Source organism: Fukomys damarensis, unplaced genomic scaffold (assembly GCF_012274545.1).
Source record: "Fukomys damarensis isolate Sample0158 unplaced genomic scaffold, DMR_v1.0_HiC HiC_scaffold_37, whole genome shotgun sequence".
NCBI classification, from domain to species: Eukaryota; Metazoa; Chordata; class Mammalia; order Rodentia; family Bathyergidae; genus Fukomys; species Fukomys damarensis.
In genome coordinates, this window is record NW_022900949.1 from 63,323,384 (window position 1) to 63,346,169 (window position 22,786).

At 38.6% G+C, this 22,786-nt stretch overlaps 1 protein-coding gene across 3 annotated transcripts in view; it reads left to right on the forward strand.

Moving 5' to 3' along the window:
- The window catches only part of Plch1 (phospholipase C eta 1), a 257,791-nt gene that overhangs the window by 66,985 nt on the left and 168,020 nt on the right, over positions 1-22,786 (forward strand). For all 3 annotated transcript variants that reach the window (XM_010636902.3, XM_033759293.1, XM_033759292.1), the window contains one exon: positions 3,525-3,643. In XM_010636902.3, the coding sequence (XP_010635204.1) occupies positions 3,565-3,643 (79 nt within the window). In that variant the 5' untranslated portion in view covers positions 3,525-3,564. The remainder of the gene's footprint in view (positions 1-3,524; positions 3,644-22,786) is intronic.

Sequence of the window (22,786 nt, forward strand, 5' to 3'; positions counted from 1 at the left end):
GTATTTTTTATTTTGAGACAGGATCTCATTCCTCCTGCCTCAGCCTCCTAATGCTTACAAGGCATGTGCTATGACATCTGCCTTTATTTTGAGACAGTTGTCTGGGTGGAATTTAGGATCTTCCTGCCTCAGTGCCTTAAAGTGTGTGACACCAAGTCCACCTTGGGGTTTTTGTTTCCAAAGGCACTAATGCCAGTCATGAAGGTAGAATCCACATGCCCCACTTTTCATGCCGTCACACAGTGATACAAACATATACATGTTGAGGAAGGGGACACAGACATTAAGGTTGGTGTGGGCTGTGGCTGAGGTCCCCACTCGCAGCTGGGGAACTTGACCCTGGGCCTTCTTATAGTGCAGTGGCTGATTCTCCAGGCATACATCTTGAGAGAGAGAGCGCTGGGCAGAAGACTTACCCTTGTTATGACCTGGCTTTGGAAGACTCATAGCATTAATTCTGGCCAACTTTATTGTTATAAATGAGTCAGAGTCCAGTCCATATTTAAGAAAAAGTGAATTTATATTCCACCCTTACAGGCCATATTTTAAAGCCACCATATTTTAAAGTTACATATTATGTAACAGTCCAGTTCCTTCTGGTGTATTACAACTAGAATCTTGGGTTTGGAGTCTGAAGATATGAGTTCAAGGCCTACTTCTGTCTTTTCCTAGCAGAATGGGTAAATCACTTAATCTCTCTAGTACCATCTTCTCTTTTGTGCAGTAGAGGGAGATAACAGTGTATTTCAGAGGATTAATAAGGGTCAAATGCAGGTCATCTGTATAAATATATTTTGCTAACTATAAACAAATGTGTGTTATTCTTTCTTCTGCTGCTTTTATTTACTACCTTCTTCCTTGGATTGACAGTGAGCAGATAGGTTGAAATAAAAAAGTGACAACTTGAAACTATAAGATCAAGTTATAAGGAAAAATAAACATGAATATAGAGTTGTTTAATTCCACATAAGTTAAAATATTTCTAAAATAGATCACAAATACATATTTTGTAGGAAATATCTGTTGTTATTGAAATTTACTCTTTTTTTTTTGAGAGAGAGGTCAGCCTTAATTACTTAGTGAGTGATACCTTTTCTCAAACTGGTGGTGATCTCCCTGCCTCAGTGGCTCATGTAATCATGAGATTACAGGCATGTGCACCACAGTTGGCCTAAAATTTATTATAATCAAGTAAATACTGTTATTACTGGAAATTATTTCCAATTCTTGGAAAAAGATTTCTAATTAAAAATATAGAAAACTCCAAATTATATATGTTGGAAAAAATATAGAATGATGCACACCAAAAATATGTAGCCATTCCAGGAAAGGAATATGATATAAGGGAGAGGGGACTTCTGTTTTTTAAAAAAATTACTGAATTTCTATATTGTTTGAGTTTTATTTTTTATTTTATTTTTTATTACTTTTATTTTTTTGGTTAACAGTAATATTTTTTCTCTCATTGATTTTACTGGTACATTTTAGGTATGCAGTACAGTTACATTCATTACTGGGATCTTGTACCTTTACATGACAGGTCTTGGTTCTCATTTTTTCCCCTTGTCCCTGCCCTCCTTTCACCCCTCCTCCCCTCCCCTTTTACAAACACTTCATTTCCATTTTTTTCATTTTCTTGTATTTTTTTCTTTTCCCTTATTAACTTTCCCCTACCCTTCCCACTTTCCCTACACCTTTACCCGCTTTCTTCCTATTTCACATTGTCTATTATATCATTAGGCTCTTATGTACTATTATAGTTTATTCATGCCAGAGAAACTATTTGGTAATTACACATGTGTGATGTTTTATTTTTTAAATTGCTAAATATAAATAGCAGCTTGTCTTCTTCCCTCCCCTCCTTCCTGTTTTTCCTTCCTAACTTCCTTCCTTGTACTGGGGATTGAACCCTTAGTGCTACATCCCCAGCCTTTCAATTTTTTTTTTTAAGACAGAGTTTTGCTAAGTCACTAAATTGGCCTGGTTGGACTTGAATGTGTGATCCTCCACCTTCAGCCTTCCAGAGTGCTGGGATCACAGGGGTGAGCTGCTGCACCTGCCACTTATATATTTATGTGTAGTGCTGAAGATTGAACCCAAGGCCTGGAGTGTGCTGAGCACATGTTCCACCACTAAGCTACACAGGACTACCAGCCCTGATGGCATTATTTATTTAACTAAAGATTTATTTTCAAAGAAGAGATCTTTGTACCACACAGTATGGGTTAGGGAGAGGGCAGAGGTGGGGGCTATCAATAATCAGCTATTTTCTATCAATTTATACAAATGGTTTCACACAGTGGTGAGACTCCCTCAGCTTTAGGGAGTAGGATAAGCAGTCAGATTTAGCCAGATGAGGCTCAAAACAAGGACAGTTGTGGCCTGTGGAAAGGTGAGTTATGGTACATCGCCTGAGGAAAAGTGGGATAGGCTGGAGTTAAATAAGATGCCCTTTGGGGAAAGTTAAGGATGGGCACCAGGGAGCCAAGGAGAAACTCAGGCAAAAGCTTTAGTAGCTGTCATCAGTTCCATTAACACATAGACAGTGCTGTGATAGTTTACTGTTTTCACTAAGCCACTAACGTCATCCTGTAATACTTTTACAAAACTCTAGATGGCTTTAATAGGCCAGACCACGAATTGTTTTCTATCTGTAGTTTTTGCTTTTCTTGCTTTTCTTTGGGTTTTGCCTACTTTTATTCTGGGAGCAGAAAGGAGATTGGAATTCTGAAAAGTTTCTTTAGCCAAATCCTGTGAACAAAGGGGGCCTTGTTCAGCGTTATGCACATCAGCTTTTGGAGGAGTTTAATTCATCAGCTCGGATCTCTGCTTTTCAAGTTCTTGCTCTAGTTAGCACTGTGCTTCTCTGTGTCTGTGGAGGTGGGAATCTCGTGAAGGAGAGGCGCTGCTAGTTCAGTGTGCTCAGGCCTATACCCTGCTCAGGTTACACCAATAAATCCAGCCTGTGTGGATCCAGGCACTAGTGGTCCTAAACAAACACCCGCAACAAGCAAAAAAGGGTTTTTTGCTTTTTTTGTTTTAAGGTGCTTAGCTTATCCACGACTATATGGGCACTATTCATTTCTAACCTTTCTGAAAATTGATCACTTGGTTCACAGAACGGTATGAACACAAGAGTCAGCTTCCTCACCTGCAAATGAAATTTCCTGAAATGTTACCAGCCCTGGCTGCTTTGGGAACTGGTGGGATGGGGCTGAGGCCTGGAGAACATAAACCTTGCCCCTTGATGGTCTATGTATTTGCCCACAAGACAGCAGAAACCTTGGTCCTTGTTGGTGCTGTTTCAAAAAGTTATTGTCTTAGTTTGCTAAATGGCCTTCAAGCTTCAGGGAAGACCTGTGGGAGTTTTCTAGGGCCTGGGAGACTCCTGCTCCACGCATGGAGTGGTAAGAAGTGTGTGTTGTCTCACAGTGCTGGGCAACTGACTAATGGCACTGTGCTACCGGTGTGAGCATGTGGCTGCGGTTTTCTTCATCTTTGTCTCACTCTGCTTCCCCTGACAGGGCAATTTGATTTTGATGCTGTGCCAGAAATCTTCAGACAATGAGTTACTGGAACTCAGAGAAAAGGAACTGTGTGCAGTACCGCAGGCATTTTCTGGTGGACAACGGTGTATTTCATGGTGAGCTGTCTACTGTGTTTGTGTGGTTGGATCTTTCATTTTGTTTCTGACAGCACTTTTATTCTACATTCTATATGCAAACACAGTGTAATGGTTGGGCTAAACCAAGAGCATCAGGTAACTTGTTTATGGTTAATTACCCAAAAGACTCCCACTGCACATGTTGTTAGCAATGTGCCCCACCTCAGTAACAATAATGGAATTTTAAAAAGTGCTTTCCCTCTTCTCCTGCACTGTGGACTCCAGGAATATGTCTTCCTGATGTTTGAAATTATTTTGAGCAAGGCCCATAGTAATTGTGGTCCATAATAATTACCAGCATGCAAATGTTAAAGGGCGAGATAGTCACCTGTTTTAGACACTAATTAAAAAGAAGTTCCCTCTTTATTGCTGTTTTTTGGAACTTTAAGACTTATCTGTATATCAGGCCACATATAAAATCCACAGTGGAAGAGTTTACACATTTAATCATTACCATCAGGGTGGATTACTACAGCCATGAGTCAGAGAATAATCAATATCAGTCATTTTAATGGCAAAAGAAGAATTGCCTTTATACTGCTGACATCTGTTTGTATTATGGTAATGCAGTCAGGGATAAGCTCTGTCAATCCGGTTATCAAGATACTTGTGAGTGAAATTTATTTAAGAGCCAAAGATTTATATGGCACCAGAACTTTTGAGTGGTCTCCAGTGGAAGCCAGTGGAATTATAGAGGGAAGTGAGATTTCACAAAATGTAGAGGGCTGTTCAGCAGAATCTTATAATCTAAGCTACTTTTAACTTTCTAAAGTTGATTTTTCTTTCTCAGTTTGGTGACAGACTTAATGTTAATGCTTTCATTTAAGTTTCAGATAAGAAACACAGCTTTAGAGTTGACTATGTTTTCTTTTGCAACATTTATTATATCACCTTGTTACAGTACAAGGGAATAGAAAAGGAAGCAAACATAAAATGACTGCTGAAACTGGCATAGCTGGTTATTTGCAAGGTCAAAATAAAAACTCTTGGGGCTGAGAATTTAGCTCAATGGTTCTGCTACTTGCCTCACAAGCTCAAGGTCCCAAGTTCAATCCCCAGTACCAAAAAATAAAAAACAGAACAAAACTCTTGCCTGCACCTTTCCAGGCTGGCTCTCTTGCTATTACTGCAGTGAAGTGCTCTGAGCAGGGAGATGGGGAACTGGAACTTTAAAATTTGGAGTGAGGTTCTGCTTAGCTTTTTTTTGAATATAGTGCTGGGGACCTCTTCATTGCTTTGTCTTTTTTATGCCCAGTGCTCATTGAATGGTATTTTCTATTAGGATTTTATTTATGTATTTTAGGAAATAACATCTCACTGTGTTGCTCAGGATGGCCTTAGATTCTTGGACTCAAGCAGATCTTTTGTCTCATTCTTTCAAGCAGCTAGGACTATAGACATACACCACTATGTCAGGCTAACTTTGTTTTAAAGAAGAATTAATATGATAATTGAAGAAGCACAGGAATTAGAACTAGATTTACTTTTCCAAACTTTATTTTATGACAGTTTTAAAATTTAGATTTAAATGTCTTAAATTCATTATTTTCATTATTTTAAATGCCTTTTTCTAGAATCTCAGAAGCTATAACTTGAAAATAATTTTAATATAAATTATATTCCAGTTAGCATATGACTATTTTGTAGATTATGTGAAGGGCTTGCTGAACATTGTTATATTGAATCCTTTCAACATCATGCAGCAGTTATTACTATTACTATTATTTTAACTTGTTGAGATATGATTTCTCTCAGTAACTCAGTCTGGCTTCAAAGTTACTACATTTCCCAAATCTGGCCTCAAGCTCGTGATTCCCCCACCTTAGCCTCCTCTGTGCTGGGATTATAGGACTATAACACCCCACCTGGAACAAGTTACTTTTAACCTCATATTATGGATGGAGGAACTGAGGCTTGCGGAGGTTTTGAAGTGGTGATCTGAAATTCAAATTCAGGTTTCCCTGACTCCGAATCCCTACTGATTCTTTTCTCCCAGGCTGCCATTTAACTTTAATGGGAAAATTAATATTCTGAGTGATTTAAATTTTATTCAACAGTATTTGTCTGTTATTAGCTAGCAATATAAAAATTTGAACAAATTATATAAGTTCTCCAGTAACTCACTTCTCTGTAAAATAAGCATGTTGGTTTTGATGGTTTTTTTAGGTTCTTTCTACTTCTAATCTCTGAAATACCATTGAAGTATTTCTTTTTTTTTACTTTTTTATTGCTACATTTTAGATATACATCATGATAACATTCATCATAGGGAATTTGTACCTGTACAGGATATATCTTGCTTTTTCTTTTTTACCCATTCCCCTCAGGAAAAAAAGAATAGTAGGAAAAAGATAGAAACAAAACTTCTAAGTAAGGAGAGAAAGCGGGGTTGAAGGGAAAAGAAGGGAACCAAGTATTTCTGAGAATTACAATGACTGTATTTTGCGATACACAAGGGGGCAGTAGAGTACTTAAAATAGGACTGTTACTATTTATTCAAGTGTACTTCTGAAAGGATTTAGAGATGTTAAATCCTCTCAAGATTAAAAGGATCAAAGCCAGTTAGAATTATGATTCTATCTACTTACAATACAGTAGAAGCTTTAAGTATTTCTGATAGCATAGAGTATCGTTTTGGACTTTTATGCCCAAGGAAATGTGGTACATGGAGAGGCTTCTAGTGCAAAAGGTGAACATTTTGACCATGCTTTTTGTATACTAACTTGGCTGTATATGTTGATAGTGCCCTTATAGAATCAGATCAATCTAAATAAAAAGAAACAAAACCTCTTCAACATAAACAGAAAAGAACAATTCCCCTCATTAACGAGATAAAGAAATTTTGCAATATGAAGACTTGGATGATGTGCAAAGGTGCTAGCAAGAATCTCTTTATACATACAGATGTAAGCAGTGTTCCTCATTAAAATGAGTACTCTGTGGGCCACAATAAAAGTAAAAATGGAAATGTAGTATTTTAACTTCTCATAGGTCATAAAGCATAACCTAAGCCTCATTTTCTGAGTATAGAGGCAATATATTCTCATTGGAAACAATCTAGAATAATACAACCCAAAGAAGAAGAGATTATTAAATCCACTGGAAATTGGCTACATCTGTTCAGACTTTTATCTGTTATTTCATTTTCCTAGTATTTCTGACTCAGAAAGGACTATTTGGGAAAAACTTGGGAAATATCTTCTGGCCAACAGAAATGAGCTGGTTGCATTAAACTTAGTTGTATGGTAAATAATGAGAAAATCCTGTTAGGAATCTTAAATTTTTGTATTTCTCACTACCTTTTCCCAGATGTTTGGGGAACATGTTGAATCCAAAGGGATTTGAATCTATCAAAGAAGCTAATTGCTGGGATTTCCCTCCTACTTGGCTTTTATTCTTCTAAAGTGAGTGAGAAAAAAAATGAGCAGAGAATATTTTGTGTGGTATAAACCGTGCCTCAATATCTTATGATTTTAATTATTCTGATTTGAAAATTGTTTATTTCTTTAGCTACTTCTCTTGATTATAGAGAATTACAATTTGTTTTCATGATCTGGTATATAATCTTGATTCTTTTTTTTTTTTTGGTACCAGGGATCGAACTGAGGTCCTTGCACTTGCGAGGCAGGCAGTGGAACCACTGAGCTAAATCCCCGGCCCCCAGTCTTGATCCTTTTTTTTTTTTGGGTACCGGGGATTGAACTCGGGCCCTTGTGCTTGCAAGGCAGGCCACTGAGCCACTGAGCTAAATCCCCGGCCCCCAGTCTTGATCCTTTTTTTTTTTTGGGTACCGGGGATTGAACTCGGGTCCTTGTGCTTGCAAGGCAGGCCACTGAGCCACTGAGCTAAATCCCCGGCAGCCCTAGTCTTGATTCTTAAAGCAGTGATCAGTGTACTTGTAATGAATGTGTATAATTTCTTGGGCACATAAGATTGTCCAAACATCTATTCCTTAATAAAATAGTCTTTTGTCACTGACTAACATGAGTTCTTAGCCACATGTAGGATGGAAATCAGACATGGGCCGATTCCTGAGCCACTTTTGACCATCACTGTTATCTGCCCTCTTTTTCAGGGGTTACCATTGGCTGAGGGTTCTTCCTCAGTTCATACAGAAAGCACAGACAGAGTGGTAAAGCCCAGCTCTTTCAGTGTTAACAGCCCTTTAGTGTCACTGACTTTCAGTGTGCCAGCCCAGAACACTCTACTAACAAAATTGTACTTCTCTTTAAGGAGCTATGTTTGTGTGTGGTGTATGTTATGTGTTGTATGTGTTTGTGTGTTGTGTGTATAGTTGTGTGGGTAGTTGGGTTCCTCTTGACCAGGGAGAAATCAGTAGCTAGGACTGACCCTCAAGCTTTCAGGATAAATATGATTATATTAGAAAAAGAAGATTCCCTTCACTGAGTATCTACCCTTACTAGAAGAAGAGAGAAGAATGGCAGATCTTGCCTGGTAAACAGTAAGAGGGGATGCAATTATGCAGGAGTAAAGTATGCAGAAGTATATTTGAGTTCCAATTAATTAGGCCAGTTTATTAGCAAGTTATGACTTTGTCAGCCTGTGTGCTTTAGAAGCAGATTTTATTATTAGATTTTATATTAGTGTAACATTTCTTTCAAATTTTTTTATTAGTAACTGTTTGCAACACATAATGATTACATTCATTTTAGGAAATTGGTATATTCTCTATTCTGTTTTTCCCCTTCCTCACCACTCTGCCCTTAAAAAATTTTTTTGCCTATAAGTCCTTATGAAGTTAAGTATCATAGCTGTTTCTCTACTGAGTCAAAGCCTAGTTGTACCAGTCAGGGAAAGTATAAACACCTTTTTCCCAGTAAATTCCATTCATAGAAAATTCCTGTTAATGCATTGGCAGTTGACATTTTGTGAGCATCAGTAAAGTAAACCATATTATCTTTAGACTCTTGGAGAGGAAGGAACATTACAGGGCAAGAATTTCAATGACAAGTCTAGAGGAATTGTTAAAAAAATAGACCTTAAGGGAGAAAATGCACTCGAGTCATTTAGGTTTTATAAGTTTGAATAGAAGTAATTCTGGAAGCTTTGCCAAGTATTCCTGCTGTAGCCCACTCAAGCCTGCTCAGCCCCGCTGAAGTCCACCATGGAGACGGTGATGCCCAAGTGCGTCTTGCACCAGACACCACAATGAGAGTGCAGTCAAAGTCTAGGTGTGGGCTTGGTGGGGACTCCCTCCAGGTGGATTCTCTTGCATGAATTGTTTGTTCTCTGCAACTACAGTTTTCATATCAATAAGTTGCTGGGATTAGGGCAAATGACCTCTAAGCCCATTTCTAAATGCTAAAATTTTAACAAATGCTTTGTTCTTTACTTCCTCAGCTCACCCTGCTTTTAAATAGAGGATATTTGGGGAATTTGATGTGAATTAAATGACCAGGTTTATACTCTTTTCTTTTTTACCTGTCTGAGAAAAATCATAGCTATTCATATAGGCTTTAGAGAAGTGGATATTTATATATCAGAAAACAAAGCCTATAACCTTTAAAACAAACTGTCAGGAAACATACTTGTTTTATAATGTTTTGGGAGTGTGTGCTCTTCCTTGAGTTTTTGGAGATGAGAAACTTCAGTGAAAGCCTCAGTGAAATGCTATTTACATTTTAAAATTTTAAATTCATTTCTTTTTTTCCTTTATGATTGGCATTATTGATTTAGTGTGGTATATATTTGAAATTATTTTATTTTTCTCTATGAGTGCTTTAAAAAGCATTCTGTTCCTTTGTACTAACTTGGCTAAACTCTTAACTTTGTAGCTACTTTTGGATTTTGAGGGTTTGATCCATTTTAAAACTTTAATCTGAAACTCATTTAAATCCCACCTCTCCCTAACCCCTGACCTGGGTGTTGGTGGCTGAGAAGAAGGGGAGCTTCTTCTGTCCCTGCTCTCCTCCTTCTTCTGATGAGAAATTCAGGGCCTTGCTAGCCAGGTTTGATACAAGGAAGAAAGACAGGGACAAAAGTCTGCTAACCCACACGTGTCACGGATGTTGTGGAGCTCTAAACCCTCTCTGGTTCCATCATTCATGGACCTTTAATTCCACCATGATCTTGCTGTCACCAAGATTCTTTAGAGAGGACCCACTCTCTCCCTTCACCTCTTCTGTGTTCCCTTTGGCTTGTGCATGGCTGTCCTTGCCCCCAAGGTACCGAGGCAACTGTCTGTTCCTTGCTCTTTCTCTTATCTCCATTTTTGTTTCACATGGAGCTCTGCGGACTTCCAGGGTCTGTGGATGATGGGATGGGTATGAAGTTCACCCTTCCTCTACCCAGACCTATTGACTGTTGACTTCTCACATTGTTATGGGGGCTGCTCCCTTAAGGCTCCGCCTAAAGAAATCTGAGTCATTCAACTGTAGTTCTTCCCCTGCTTGTCTTTGAGAGGGAGGGATGTGACTTCCTGTCTCACTCATCAGGTGCTGTCCTTGCCATCCTGGGCACTTTGGGTGTGACCCATATAATGGGACGCAGGCAGTGTAATGTGTATGGAGTCTCACTGCTCAGCCCCTCATAGTTCTCCTTGGACTTCTCTAGAGCCACTGCCGGCAGGAATTTGTTTGCTTGTATTTTAGACTAGGGCCCCTAAAGGTATCTGTGCTTGCATTTTATAAGGTTGTGCAGTGCATTAATCAGAACCAAACAAAGATTGATATCTGTAAAAAAATCTGTGTTGAGATACCTTAGCATAAGCCTCATCTCACTGGGAATCAAATTCAGGGAAAAGATTATTACTAAGGGAAACTGGTCACACTATGTTCTCTATGGTGAGGTCATTCACCTTCTGTAAGGATAGAAGGGGTGAAAGGTCCCTGTAGGGTACCCAGCAAAATGGCAAACTGAAGGTCTGGGTGTGTGGCCCAGGTAGGCGAGAAAGTAATGAAGTTCATTATTCAGAGCTTTAGCTCTGATTGTCGAAAACAAGCCAATTTGCTTTGAATAAAGCTCTTTGGCTGGCCTTTTTCATTGGACTCTCAAGTTCTTTTTCTTAAGCTGTGGCCACTGGGAGGTCAGCCAAATAGAAAGGCTCTTGATTGTTTTATTTCTTTATGCTTGGAACACCATTTTTTCTAATTACTTAATTAGAAAGAAGAAATAATGTGTTTAATAAAGTTAACTTTCCTCAGATTTGCAGACTTCTCATGTTTTAAGTGGTTACTTAATGAGAATTATTTCCCCTTAGACCTGTGTTACAAATTTAAGCCTTTGTTCCTTAAGCCACATTTCCATAATTATAATTAATTTTTCTTTGCTCTCTCATTTTCCTAATGTGTGCACAAAGATTGACAGGAGGATGAAATATCTTTCTATCAGTAGGCTCAGGGTTCTTCCAGAGCATTGTAATTATTTAATTTAGTTGTACAAAAGATCCAGATTTTTTTCTTGGGCCATAGCAATAATTATTAGTGATTGCATTTGTAATCATGAAAACCTCCTGTCTCCCATCTGTCAAAACAAAGCTGAAAAACTGCAGTCTATCCTTTCATACTGTGTAAATGAAGTCACTCCAATGGACCTCATGTTTTATTCTAAGGCTCAATCACCAATTCTGTTTGGGGTTTTTACAAAATGTAAGCTGTTCATTTCAAAGGAGTACCCAGATTTGTAATTTAAAGGCCATAGCCTAGTGTGAAGTGGTTTCCTCTATGTGCACATTTTCAGCTCCCACGTAGATGCCGGTGACCCCAACAGTGCACGTGTTCCTGTGGCAGACAGTTCCTCTGGGCTTGATACCCACACGCCCAACACCACCTACTGGCTCCACTGAGGTCCTTCAGGTCCTTGGACTCAACATATCTACAGCAGAACTCCCTCCTTCCTTTTTGGTGCCTGTTTGTCTTCCAGCCTTATCTTGCCTTGCACCCCATCTCCACTGGCCTTTGCAGCCCTTGCCCATGAAGCCAGCCCTTCTTCACTTAGTCAACTTTCAGTTTATTTTTGGGGTCTTACAGTAAAAATCCTTTCTATAGAGAAGTCTTTTCTGACTTTCTAGACCAGATTAGGCTGTGGGTGATATTCTTCTGTAATCCTGTGTTGCTGCCTATTGCATATTGTTATTGTAACAAACAATTGTGTAACAGGTAGTTTAATCTTTGTCTCCTACCCCTAGTACCCAGTCAGATCAAAGACTGTCCTGACTTCTCTTTCCAGCACATAGTACTATGCATTTCTTGTAGTAGGTGCTCACCAAAATAACACTGAATTAATTTTCTCATTTTATTTAATATGGTAAATAAGATCCATCTAGTGTTTCATTAGTTTTACACAATTGGGTTTGGTCTTTAACCTTTTTCTGAGGACTGCTTGGTCCTCTGGCTACCATCCTTTTTTCTTTCATTCAGGCTTTTGCCTGAGAATTCATAAAAGAAGTCCCCTAAACCATCTCTCCTGAAATTGAAAAGGAAAACAAGATCACTTCTGAAAATCCAAGTGTATCTTCGAAAGATTATTGAAATTATATAATGCCTTGGAATGAATGAGGATAAGTCTATTTATGGAAGAATTGCTTAGGTTTTTAAAATTTATTAATACTTTCTAGACTTTCCATGTTGGTTATGTGGATATGTATTTCATTCAATTCTGAATTTGGAGATTTCTCTTCTTAAAATAGCACGATTAGTAAAAGTTGCTTGATTCCAGTATTGTGTGTGCTTTTAAAATTCTCTGCGGCTGTCTCTGAAAATTTCCACTTGCAGAAGTGGACATTGTCTGTGAGGTAATTCTTACCAGCAGCAGCATAGAATAGGTGTAGAGGAGGCCTGAATTCAAACAGAAGCACCTGTTGTCTCTTTAAGAGAGGAGGAAAGAAGACCTGGTCGTACATGAAGAGAACAAACAAACTGCACAGGGCTTCTTTAAAAGTTAAGAAGATGCACTTTTATTTCATCTTTACAAATAAGCAAAAATGGTCAGTTCTTAGGCCTTTCATCTAAGAACCTTAGGCAATATGAGAGTACAATATTGATTTGCAGATAGCAAAATTGCTCTGAGAGATAAACACCTATCTGAAAAGTGTAAGTGTAGGATCTATAAAAACTTTGTTGCCATTTTTTTAGTGTTTTTTAAAAATAGTGTTTTGATTAATTTGCATTGGGGTGACACTGTTCACAGCGGGATAACTGATACAGAAATAAATATGAAATGCAGGAATGAAGTGAACAGTGCCATCATTTGGAGTATATCAGATGCAATCTCTAGTTTTATGGGAATTATTTATCCACTTTGGAAAACCAGAGACACAGCTCTTATAGCCATTTTGTATACTTGCATCAGGCTACACATTAGAAAACTGATGCTCGGGGTCCCAGTTATTCCTTGAAGTTAATAGTCCTATCTTATCTCTAGAAGTCTCAGAAGTCTTATCTTAGGATCACTCTTGCTTCGCATAATATATCATTTTTTGCATATAGGATCTTATAGGGGACAAAAAGAGGAGTTTGGGGCTGATGTTAGGATAAATCAATTTAGGTCTTGTTGAAAGGAGTCAGTGGATGATGCTGTATTGAATATTCTTGGCGCACCTTTGGAAGGTGTTACGTCAATGCCAAATCAAGGTTGTTATTAGAATTGGCAATGCTGACTGCTATAGAATAAAGGTAAACAGTTTGTCACAAGTCACATTGTTAGACTATAGTGTTAAATCCAGACTTGTCAGACTCTAAAATCCAGTGTTTTTCTACTATTGTGACATGATTCTGTATTACCTAGATTTATCTCTTTTAAAGCACCTAGGAAGTGAGGTTAGTTAGACGCTTTAGATGCTGCTAGAAACTCTGCAGAAAGGGCACTATGGTGAATTGCCTTGACACTGAGTTGGGGTGGGGGAGCTGGGAACCAGGGGTGTGGTGTCTACTGGACAGGTCCCTGGGAGCATGTTAGAAATACAGACTCTTGGCTCTTCTGGAACCTCTTTGATTGGAATCTGTATCTCAACAGGATCCACAGAGATTTTGAGCTGCATTGCTCTGTGAGACCTATCGCGCTTGAGTGTAAATTATCCTGAGTGAGGTGTATTAGTCCCTGTTCTCCAGGGAACAGGAGGAAGATGGACTGGAAGGGAACTCTTTCCACCATATGAAATGTGAGGTGTACAGCTAATGACAAAGACCCTGAACTGTGTTTCGATGCTTAGATTCCTAAGTAGGAGAGTTGAGGGCTAAAAGTGCCTAGGTAATTTTCTTTATAGTATGGGCTTAAAAACAGGAACCTCTATGTTTAAAACATAAGAAGACACAGTTAAGGAAAGAAGTAGTACCCTGATTTGCAATGATGCATAGCACATTGGAACCATCCAGGACTTGAGAAGCCATTGATAAGGGATTTTACACAAAACCCATACCTGGGCTTTCACATTTGTGAAATCTCTGAAAACATTACCCTAGAAACTGTACACATTTGTGCATTCTTTTCCTCTTCCTCACAAAACCTTTGCTTTTCAATGTGCTGTTACTCCTTGTCCTTTGACTAAAATCACTTTCTTTTTATAGATGAGAAGTAATTGACTGGGGCATATTGATACCAACCAGTCGGTGGCAGGATTAATACTGAAGCTAGCATTTTGCCATTTCATCTCAACTGACTTCTGTGATCTGAGAGCTAAGTGGATTTTCTGTGGGATAAATTTGCACATCTCTGCATTTTCTGATTATCAGAAATGGTGAGCTCGTTGTGATGCCAGAGCATTGTGACTTAAGTAATTTTTTTGCGTGGAAGTGTTTCAAGCACTCTGTGTACTGACTCAGTGAGTATGGAGATGCTGCTTGTGGAGCTGTTGGAGGCATGTGGGTCCTAGGCACTGGCTCTGGCTTCCCGTCACTGAGGGCACCAGGGCTCTGAGAGCCTGGGCTCTCCCTGCCTGGTTGCATTCAACTGACTTTTTATGTGAGTGTGTCTTCATAGTTAACAAAAGACCATTAACTCTCTGTGGGGACCAGGTGTTGAACTTTACAAATAGAGTAACCTAATCCATGTAGCATTTAGATCAGCAACAATTTCACTATATGACAGTTTATTTTCTGGTAAAGTTTTGACTCCATAAATCCAAAGGACTTTTAGAACATTTTTTCATTTCTTGGGAGACAAGTTTTAAAGTTGCTGCTCTGTAAAACCACAGATAAATGGCCTCTGTGGAAGTTAACAGTTAAATCAGACCCTCCATGTGTCTGCCAGAATGTTGATAGGAGCGTCTAGATCCTTGTTAATTATGTCAGCCAGTGACAGGAGGGTTTTTAAAAAAAGGATAAATACTCGATCTTAACTTCTCAACTTTTAACCTGTGTTTGGGACCTTCTTTCATAGGTTTGTCTTCTTGCATGAGCCCCTGAGAATCCATGTGGGAGATAATATTCTGATATGTTTCTTATTTTGATCTCTAATTATATTTGTGATCTCTTCTCCCTTATCATTTCTCCTAAATTGTATAAATCGGCGCAGACATTAATGTCTAGAAACCATAGGTACCATATTTGTGATATTAGTAATATAATTTTTTTCTTGGTTAGAGAACAAGTTCTGCATAAATCACAGTACTAAATTGTTTCTAAATTAGATTAATTTATATAAAGTGGTAAAATGTTATTATTGGGTTTCTATTTTATTATCTTAGTATTCATGGAAGAAATTCTTTTCTCTTTTCTCCAAGGTCTTTAACAAAATTAGCCTTCATAATCATTTTCTGCTAGTTTAATGTGAATGAGGGAGACTAATGAAGCAGAAAATTAAAATACTTTTGATGTTTTAATATTAATCATTAATCTACACTTCAAAGTTATTTCTCTCATTGATAAATTTATTGCTTTAAAAAGTATTTTCTAATGTATTTCCTAGCTTTGTTAAGCTTTTAAAATTCTTACTACTTGAACAACATCAGTGAGCAGGAATTTTGGAAGTAAAATCAATTTAATTATTGGCAGAGGCTTATTATATATTGCTCTCAAGCATTTCACTGCTCTGTGTATACAGATTTTTTAAAGCTATGAAATTTAAAGCATCTTGAATATACTTTCACCTCTAAGAGAGTAAGCATTTGCTCTGACAATGTTAGAGTGGTTATAATACTCATACTTGTTTTTCTAATAACAATCCCCAAAGTTTTTATATAGAATTTTCAGACTGAAAGAGACCTCAGGTTATTTACAGTATCCATTTTTGGAGTTCCCTTCTAGAATGAAAGCTCTTGTGAACAGAGAACATGATTTTAGGGCCTGGCATATGAGGGATACCCAGTAAGTATTTAGGGAATGAATCAGTGACTTCCTACTTTTTTATCAGTGAGAGCCCCAATTCTGGACAGGTTAAAAGCTGGGCCTAAGATGAGTCCAGTTTAACTATTAGCACATGGTAAAGACCAGGTCCCTGGGGACTGTGGGTGCAGTCCATTATCTGTATCATGCTGTGCCATGAGCCCACATTCACAACTTGACTTCTTGGTCTCTTTCTCAACCAAGCAGATTGCTGACTTCCAGGTGCTGGTGTAATCATCAGTCATCAATCCCTAGCCTAGGTCCTTATACCCTTAGTTGGAACAAGGGATGTTGCTCCTTTCTTCTTCATAAATATTTTTTGACCTAGGTTCTTGCTGAGGGTTTAGCAGTTAGCCAACTGGAAATGGCTTCTCTGTAAAGATCTTACAGTTTTGCCTCTACTGCTCTCTTCTTCCTTCCCTTTTCTGTCCTCTAGGCTCACACAGGACCTTCATGTTAGATAACGTTTACCCAATTGTTTTGATCATTGTGTACTTGTATATCCTCTTTCCATACACATACACATGCTTGTGTGCACACACACATACACAAACACACACTTTTTTTTTAATCATTTGAGAATAAATTGCATATCTTCTGGCTCTTTGCTATGAAACACCTCAGTGTGTCTTCCTTGGAACAGTGATCTTTTGTAATCATGGTGCAGCTATCTATGTAAATAAATTTAACATCAGTAAAGCCCCTTAATTTTTCTTTCAAAGTTTTTTAATTTATTAACTGGTGCCTACATGGAAAGAGGCCTAGGAGAACAAAAGCAACAAATGTAGAATTAATATTAAGGCTTCATAAATCCTACCAAGTTCTTAAGGCTTCACACGCGTGTGGCCTTAGAAGGACCCTCTGTTTGCTTTAATGCTTTGCTGTTGCTATCTTGATATTCTTTGGGCTCAGAACTTTTGAATATGTTCTTGAAGGAGTTGTTGTGAATAAAGAAACTGAGACATTCTCTGGTGAAACCAAAATTTGAACTCAGTTCTTTTTGATTCAAAATTGGATGGTGTCACATCACCTCCAAGAACACCATGCTCTTTAACTCTTCCTCCACTGTGTTTAATTATTTCTAGAGTTGGAACTGACCTGTCTTTTCTTTTTTTCCTAAGGATTTCTACCTTCTCTTGATGGCATAGGCTCTCTCTGTTGTAAATCTCTGTGCTGAATTATTAACTAGAAGGCCATTTGGAAAAATTTAACAATGAGTCATGTCTATCTTAAGGGAACTGTCAATGAGTAGCCTCCATCTGAATCTCCTTCCTGGTTTATAGAGAAGACTACCAGTAATCATTCCCTTACTTACCCTTACGTGTTCCACAATCCCAGCACAGCTATTCCTGCACCCAGCTTTTGAAGTCCCCCGGTTATCCTCTGGGGTCTAAGTCCTTCTATATTCCCAAGGTAAAGAAGTTACCTGGGAGTTAGGTAACTGTGTGGAATCTGAGTTTCTGAGTTCAGGTGGGTCTTCCTGATCTCAGACCTTCCTGGTGTTCAGTGCTTTTTTGATCCCTCGTAGGCCCTGGGAAAACATCAGCAATAAGGCATTCAGCATCCTGATCTCAGGATTTACACTACGGTCCTCCATGTTACTGTTTCCTTTCCTCATGTTAGGATTCTTTTAGGCAGAAGAAAAAAAACGAATAAATCAGGGCTGTCAAGGGGAAAATAATATAATATCAAGAGAAAAGCAAAAGAAGTGATTTGATTTAGAGGAGACACTGCAAAAGGCATCAACGTGTGAAAATGTGCTACTGAAGCCGTGGAGAACAGCCACCTATTATTTTATCAATGAGAGAAAGAAGCTGATTTTTCATTTCTGTGGAGTAATTTAAGTTAGAAATGTAGACAGTTGAAGTAGCACTGTGAGATATGACATCTTGACAGTTGTGACCAGAAGAGTCAGTACAATCTCTTTTCTTCATTTTCTTGAGGGGCTGATGTCTCTCTGCCTATTTCATTTAAGGACATTCTTCCTCTAGAGGTCATAGCTTGTTATTAGATTTTTTTCTTTCTTTTGTACTGGGAATTGAACCTAAGGCCTTCATACTGAGCAACATCTTCAACCTTTTAATAAACATCATATTTTTGAGACAGGGTCTTGCTAAGTTGCCAGATTGCCTTGGCTCGGTTTGAACTTGCAATTGTCCTTTCTCGGCCTCCCTGTGTGCTGGGATCACAGGCATGTGCCATCATGTCCTGCTGTGTTTTTCACTATCCTCTCTAGACTGAATGGGATTGGATTTTTGTTGTTGTTGTTGTTTTGTTTTTTGAGACAGGGTCTTGCAATGCAGTTCAGTCTGGCCTTGAATTCACCATGTAGGCCTTGGATTTAATGGCAATCCTCCTGTCTCAGCCTCCTGTGGGATTTGATTTTGAGAGGAGCACATCTGTCTTCTAGTCCTACAGATGTCTGTGGTCCCTTGATGACCTCTACTCTTCTCAAGAGCATCTTTCGTTTGCTGCACAGGGGAGAAAGCCCTGAAATCTGCTAGGTTTGGAGGGACCTCATTGCTCTGAAACAGGAGTTAGTCCTTCCTCAGTTAGGCCTTTGCTTTGGAGGACCTGGAGAGATTTTCCATAGTTGTAGTCACTATCTCTTGGGCCTGGACTTTTATGGGTATTGACTTTGTACGAAGGGGATCTGGGCTGCTTCCAACTCCTTTCATACTAAGTAGAGCTTTATTGAGAGGGGAGGTTGTTAAATAACCTAGAATCTCCCCTCTCCACAATGGTTAATTTCATGTTTTCATTCATTAGGGACCAGTCTGAACATGCACAGATGAGTATTTATCTGTGTTATCAGTATTATGAGACATAGGGGTTCGCATTATGATGACCTCAAGTATCTTCTGTTTGAATGAACATAATACAATTCTTATTTGACTGACTAAACCAAGACATATCTGGGCAGATAGCATCATTTACCTTTTATTAAGCTCAGAGATGTCGGATTAAGGCATGTTAAAATGTCCTATTATAACTTATCTGATATGTTCAAATGTGGTTATTGTGCAAGCAAACAGTCTTCCTTTAGCTAGAGATCTGGAGGATACAAGCACAAAATGGATATTCTGGACTTTTACACTCCATTGTCCAGCTCCTTCCCAAAAGGGAGGAAGAGGGGCTTCTCTATTCAGGGGAAAATTGCTTCCTGAGTGTTATGGGGGAAGGTTTGAATGAGTAACTACTTAAGCTTTGAGACTCTAAAGAAAGTTTCAGCCCTGAGGTTAGATATTTATTTTATATGTCATTGTCAACAATCATTAGAGAGTCCCATGTGCCTCCCTATCTCTGGTTAATTCCCCTCTCTTACTGCTATAATTAACACTGATGAGAACTGATGAAAGTTATCCAACCAATAGATCCTGATTTACAAAGTATGAGTACTTTTTTATACCTGAATATGAGTTCACAAACCCCAGATATCAATCAAATTTTCACATTTCTTGAGTCTTCTCCAGGGGCAGTTCAAGTGCCTTCTGTGTTTACTGGCTGTAAGCTGCTGGGTTTCTTACAGGACCTGTGAGTAAAATCTTGCCAGTCAGGTTTCAGTTATTTTCATGGTTTGCTCAAGCTGAAATCAGATGCTGAGCCTACCCAGGACCTTATGTTGAATTATGTTGATGCCTTCATCATTGACAGTGATGTGCCTGTAAATTTTTATGCTAACCTATAAAATCAAACTGACATGAGTGATAAACAGTCAAATCTTTCAAACAAATAATGAAAAAGTTTATTTCAAAGTCAAGCATCTTGAAGGAGAGGATCAATAAATCATCACTGGGACATCATTTCAAAAAGACACTTGGGCTGAAGATTGGCTCATCTTTGTGCTGTGAAACATAGCAAAATTAAATATGGATAATGCTCTGTTTGGGGATTCAGATGCTTAAAATTGTGTAGCAATTACTGTCCACTGATGCATGTCGGCTTTTAATGTAGGAGGAGTCCAAAATGGTTTATTTGACAAGGATATGTGATCCACAGGACATGTTCTATGACACTTGTATACACAGTTACATCTCTCCAATGATAAAACAGCATTGATGAACCTGCTGTGTATACAGACCCCCACTTTAGCCATTTTCAGTCTTTGTTTAGCAGGCAGTGATTGGAAACCTTCAGGTCTTCATTTGCTTTCAGCTGAACTTTTGGTGGTAATACTGGGTTTTACAACTCGAAGTGTCTGGCCATCCTGTGTTGTTTTGTTATGTAGCTATTAATTGCTCCTGGCAGTCTGTATGGTAACTATGCATTGGGAAAGAACACTCAGATTAAATTAGAAGCCCCAGTTTCAGATAATTCTCCTCCAAGTTACTTGTTTTTATGGGCAAGTTGTGGAGAATTCCTGAGGCTTAGCTTCCTTGCCTGTGATAGGAAGATGATTTCTTCATATAGATGTGACCAAGTTCATTTGATGGCCGTGTTCCTGACAGGAACTTGTAAAGACTGGCATAGAAGCACCAGGCAGGAGTGGCAAGATGACAGTTCTTTCTGTTGCTGAGCACTTAGGTATATTGCATGTACTTTTGCTTGTGAAACACCTTAACTTTTTCTTTGAAAATGAGCTCATAGTAGTATTTCATTTGTTCCTTAGGGCTTAATCCAAAAATTCTAGCAATTTTCTGGGATGGCCTGACAGGGAATTCTGAGCTTCATCTAATAGTGATTTCCTTAAAAGGACAAAGCTTTCTACTGTGCTGGTCTTCCTTGACTTGGTGATATATAATCCCTACTCTCTTTCATCCATTTCCAAGTTTGCAATGGCTATAGCTTTAATCTAGGGAGTTGAGTCCATTGTTAAATATAAACTGAGAGCAGATTTCCAGTCTATCCCATGGATTATTCATAGTCACTTAGCGGCTAAAGCTGCTAACCTTTCAGTTAGCTCTTTTTTTTTCTTTCTTTAACTGTGTGTTATGCACAGGCTGAGGAATGGGATGATACTGTCTGCTGCTTCATAACTAGATATTACTCAGGGCAGCTCATTATTACAGATAGCCGTGAGTGCTTAGAGGGTTTGCCGAAGGATTGGTGACTGGTGTCCCTGCAATAATCTGAAACATCATTCTAGGGACTAAGCAAAGGAGTTCAGACAGAATGCTAATTCAGTGGTAGGTGCCCATGTTTTATGGAAGGAAATGTGCTTACTTATCCTGGGAATATCTCCAGGAACGTCCACTTGGGGATTTCTCTGCATCTAGCTCTATGGGTTTGTGCATATATTGGAAGATGCTACTGTGGTTTCATGCGTTTGTGTAGCTATATAGTTATATAATTTATATTGAGAACTTGTGGATTCGTGTGCAGTTCACGGAAGGTTTATTTTGGCTCACAGTTTGGAGTTTTCAGTCCATGTTGATTTGCCTGTTGTTTTGGGCTTGTGGTGAGACAGAACATCATGATGGAAGCACACGGTGGAGGAAGCTGCGTAGCTCATGGGGACCAGGGAGCAAAACAGAGAGAGGAGAGGCCAGGGTCCCAGCATGTTCTTGGAGGACAGGCCTCTAGTGACCGGAATTCCTCTCACTAGGTCTCCTTCCTCATGGCCCCACCACCTTCTAGTAGCACTGTAGGCTGATGACCAAAGCTTCCACACCCAGGCCTCTGGGGGACAGTGAGGTCCAAACCATAGCACTGCTTTGATTGGTGAGGATCCTTGACTCCACGGCCAGAGTGTGGGATTCAAAGCCAAGGATTCAAGCTCATCTCTCTCTGTCTCAGTTTCACAACTGAAACCATGGAAAAGATTGTACCTAACTCCCTCATAAGTGTATTGTAAGCATGAAATAAGGTATGTACAAGGTAAGGAACAGTGTCTGGAACATAGTACGAGTTTCAGAAGACTTGGCAATTCTCAGCGAGCTCGCCATCATTACAGAGCACCAGTGGGAAGAGGTCGTCTTCTTTCTAGCTGAGTAGTACTAAACTGGCAATACTTTTTAAAAAGTAGTTTTTAAATATAAAAGTAATAGTGCTCATTCTAAAACATTAAAATACTGTATGGTAAAATATAAAGAAAATAAAATACTTAGAGATAATCACTAATAACCCCTTTCCTATAGTTTTATAATATTTATTCTATGTATGTATACACATGTACATAATTAAAATGATGTTGCATATATAGTTTGTGTCTTCCTTTTTAACTGGGTATGTCAAATATTCTCCTGCAGTGTCTTACAATCATGGTTAATGGTTAGATAGTATTCCAAAGTGCACATGTGTATTTTATTTACTCTTTTCCTTATTTATAGGCATATATTTACTTATTTAGTTATTTTTAAAACAAATACCAGATTTTTATCTGATTATTTCTGAAATCATTCTATTTCAGTTGTAATGATTATTGACTAAATTTAGTGTGATCATTTTTATAAGTCTTGCAGCATCTTGCCTGCTAACTTTTCATTAAACGTATTATAATTTATGCCCCCAATTTAGTCTACCACCAGAGTGTGCAGTTTCCTGTGAAATCCATCCTTCACCTCTCTACTTAACATTTTCAGCAGAGAGCCAGAGGACAGCCTTAGGAGAGTGAAGCTGGGCATGACCCAGAGACTAGTTGAGTGATTGCCTTACACTAGCTTTTGTATTACCTTGTATCTTATGATGAAAACTGTGCTGATGCTTTAAAAATTGAGTGAATAATTTGGAGTTACAGTTTTATAGACTGTTTTTCTTATAAATATCTTTTTTTTTTAGTGCCAGAGACTCTAACAACTTTTAGCTTTATAAGGGGATATTATTCAACTGAGAAAAATAAGAGGAATTCTGAAGTTGGGCACAGAACATTATAGATGGTTCCCATGACCTGATGCATGGAACTGGT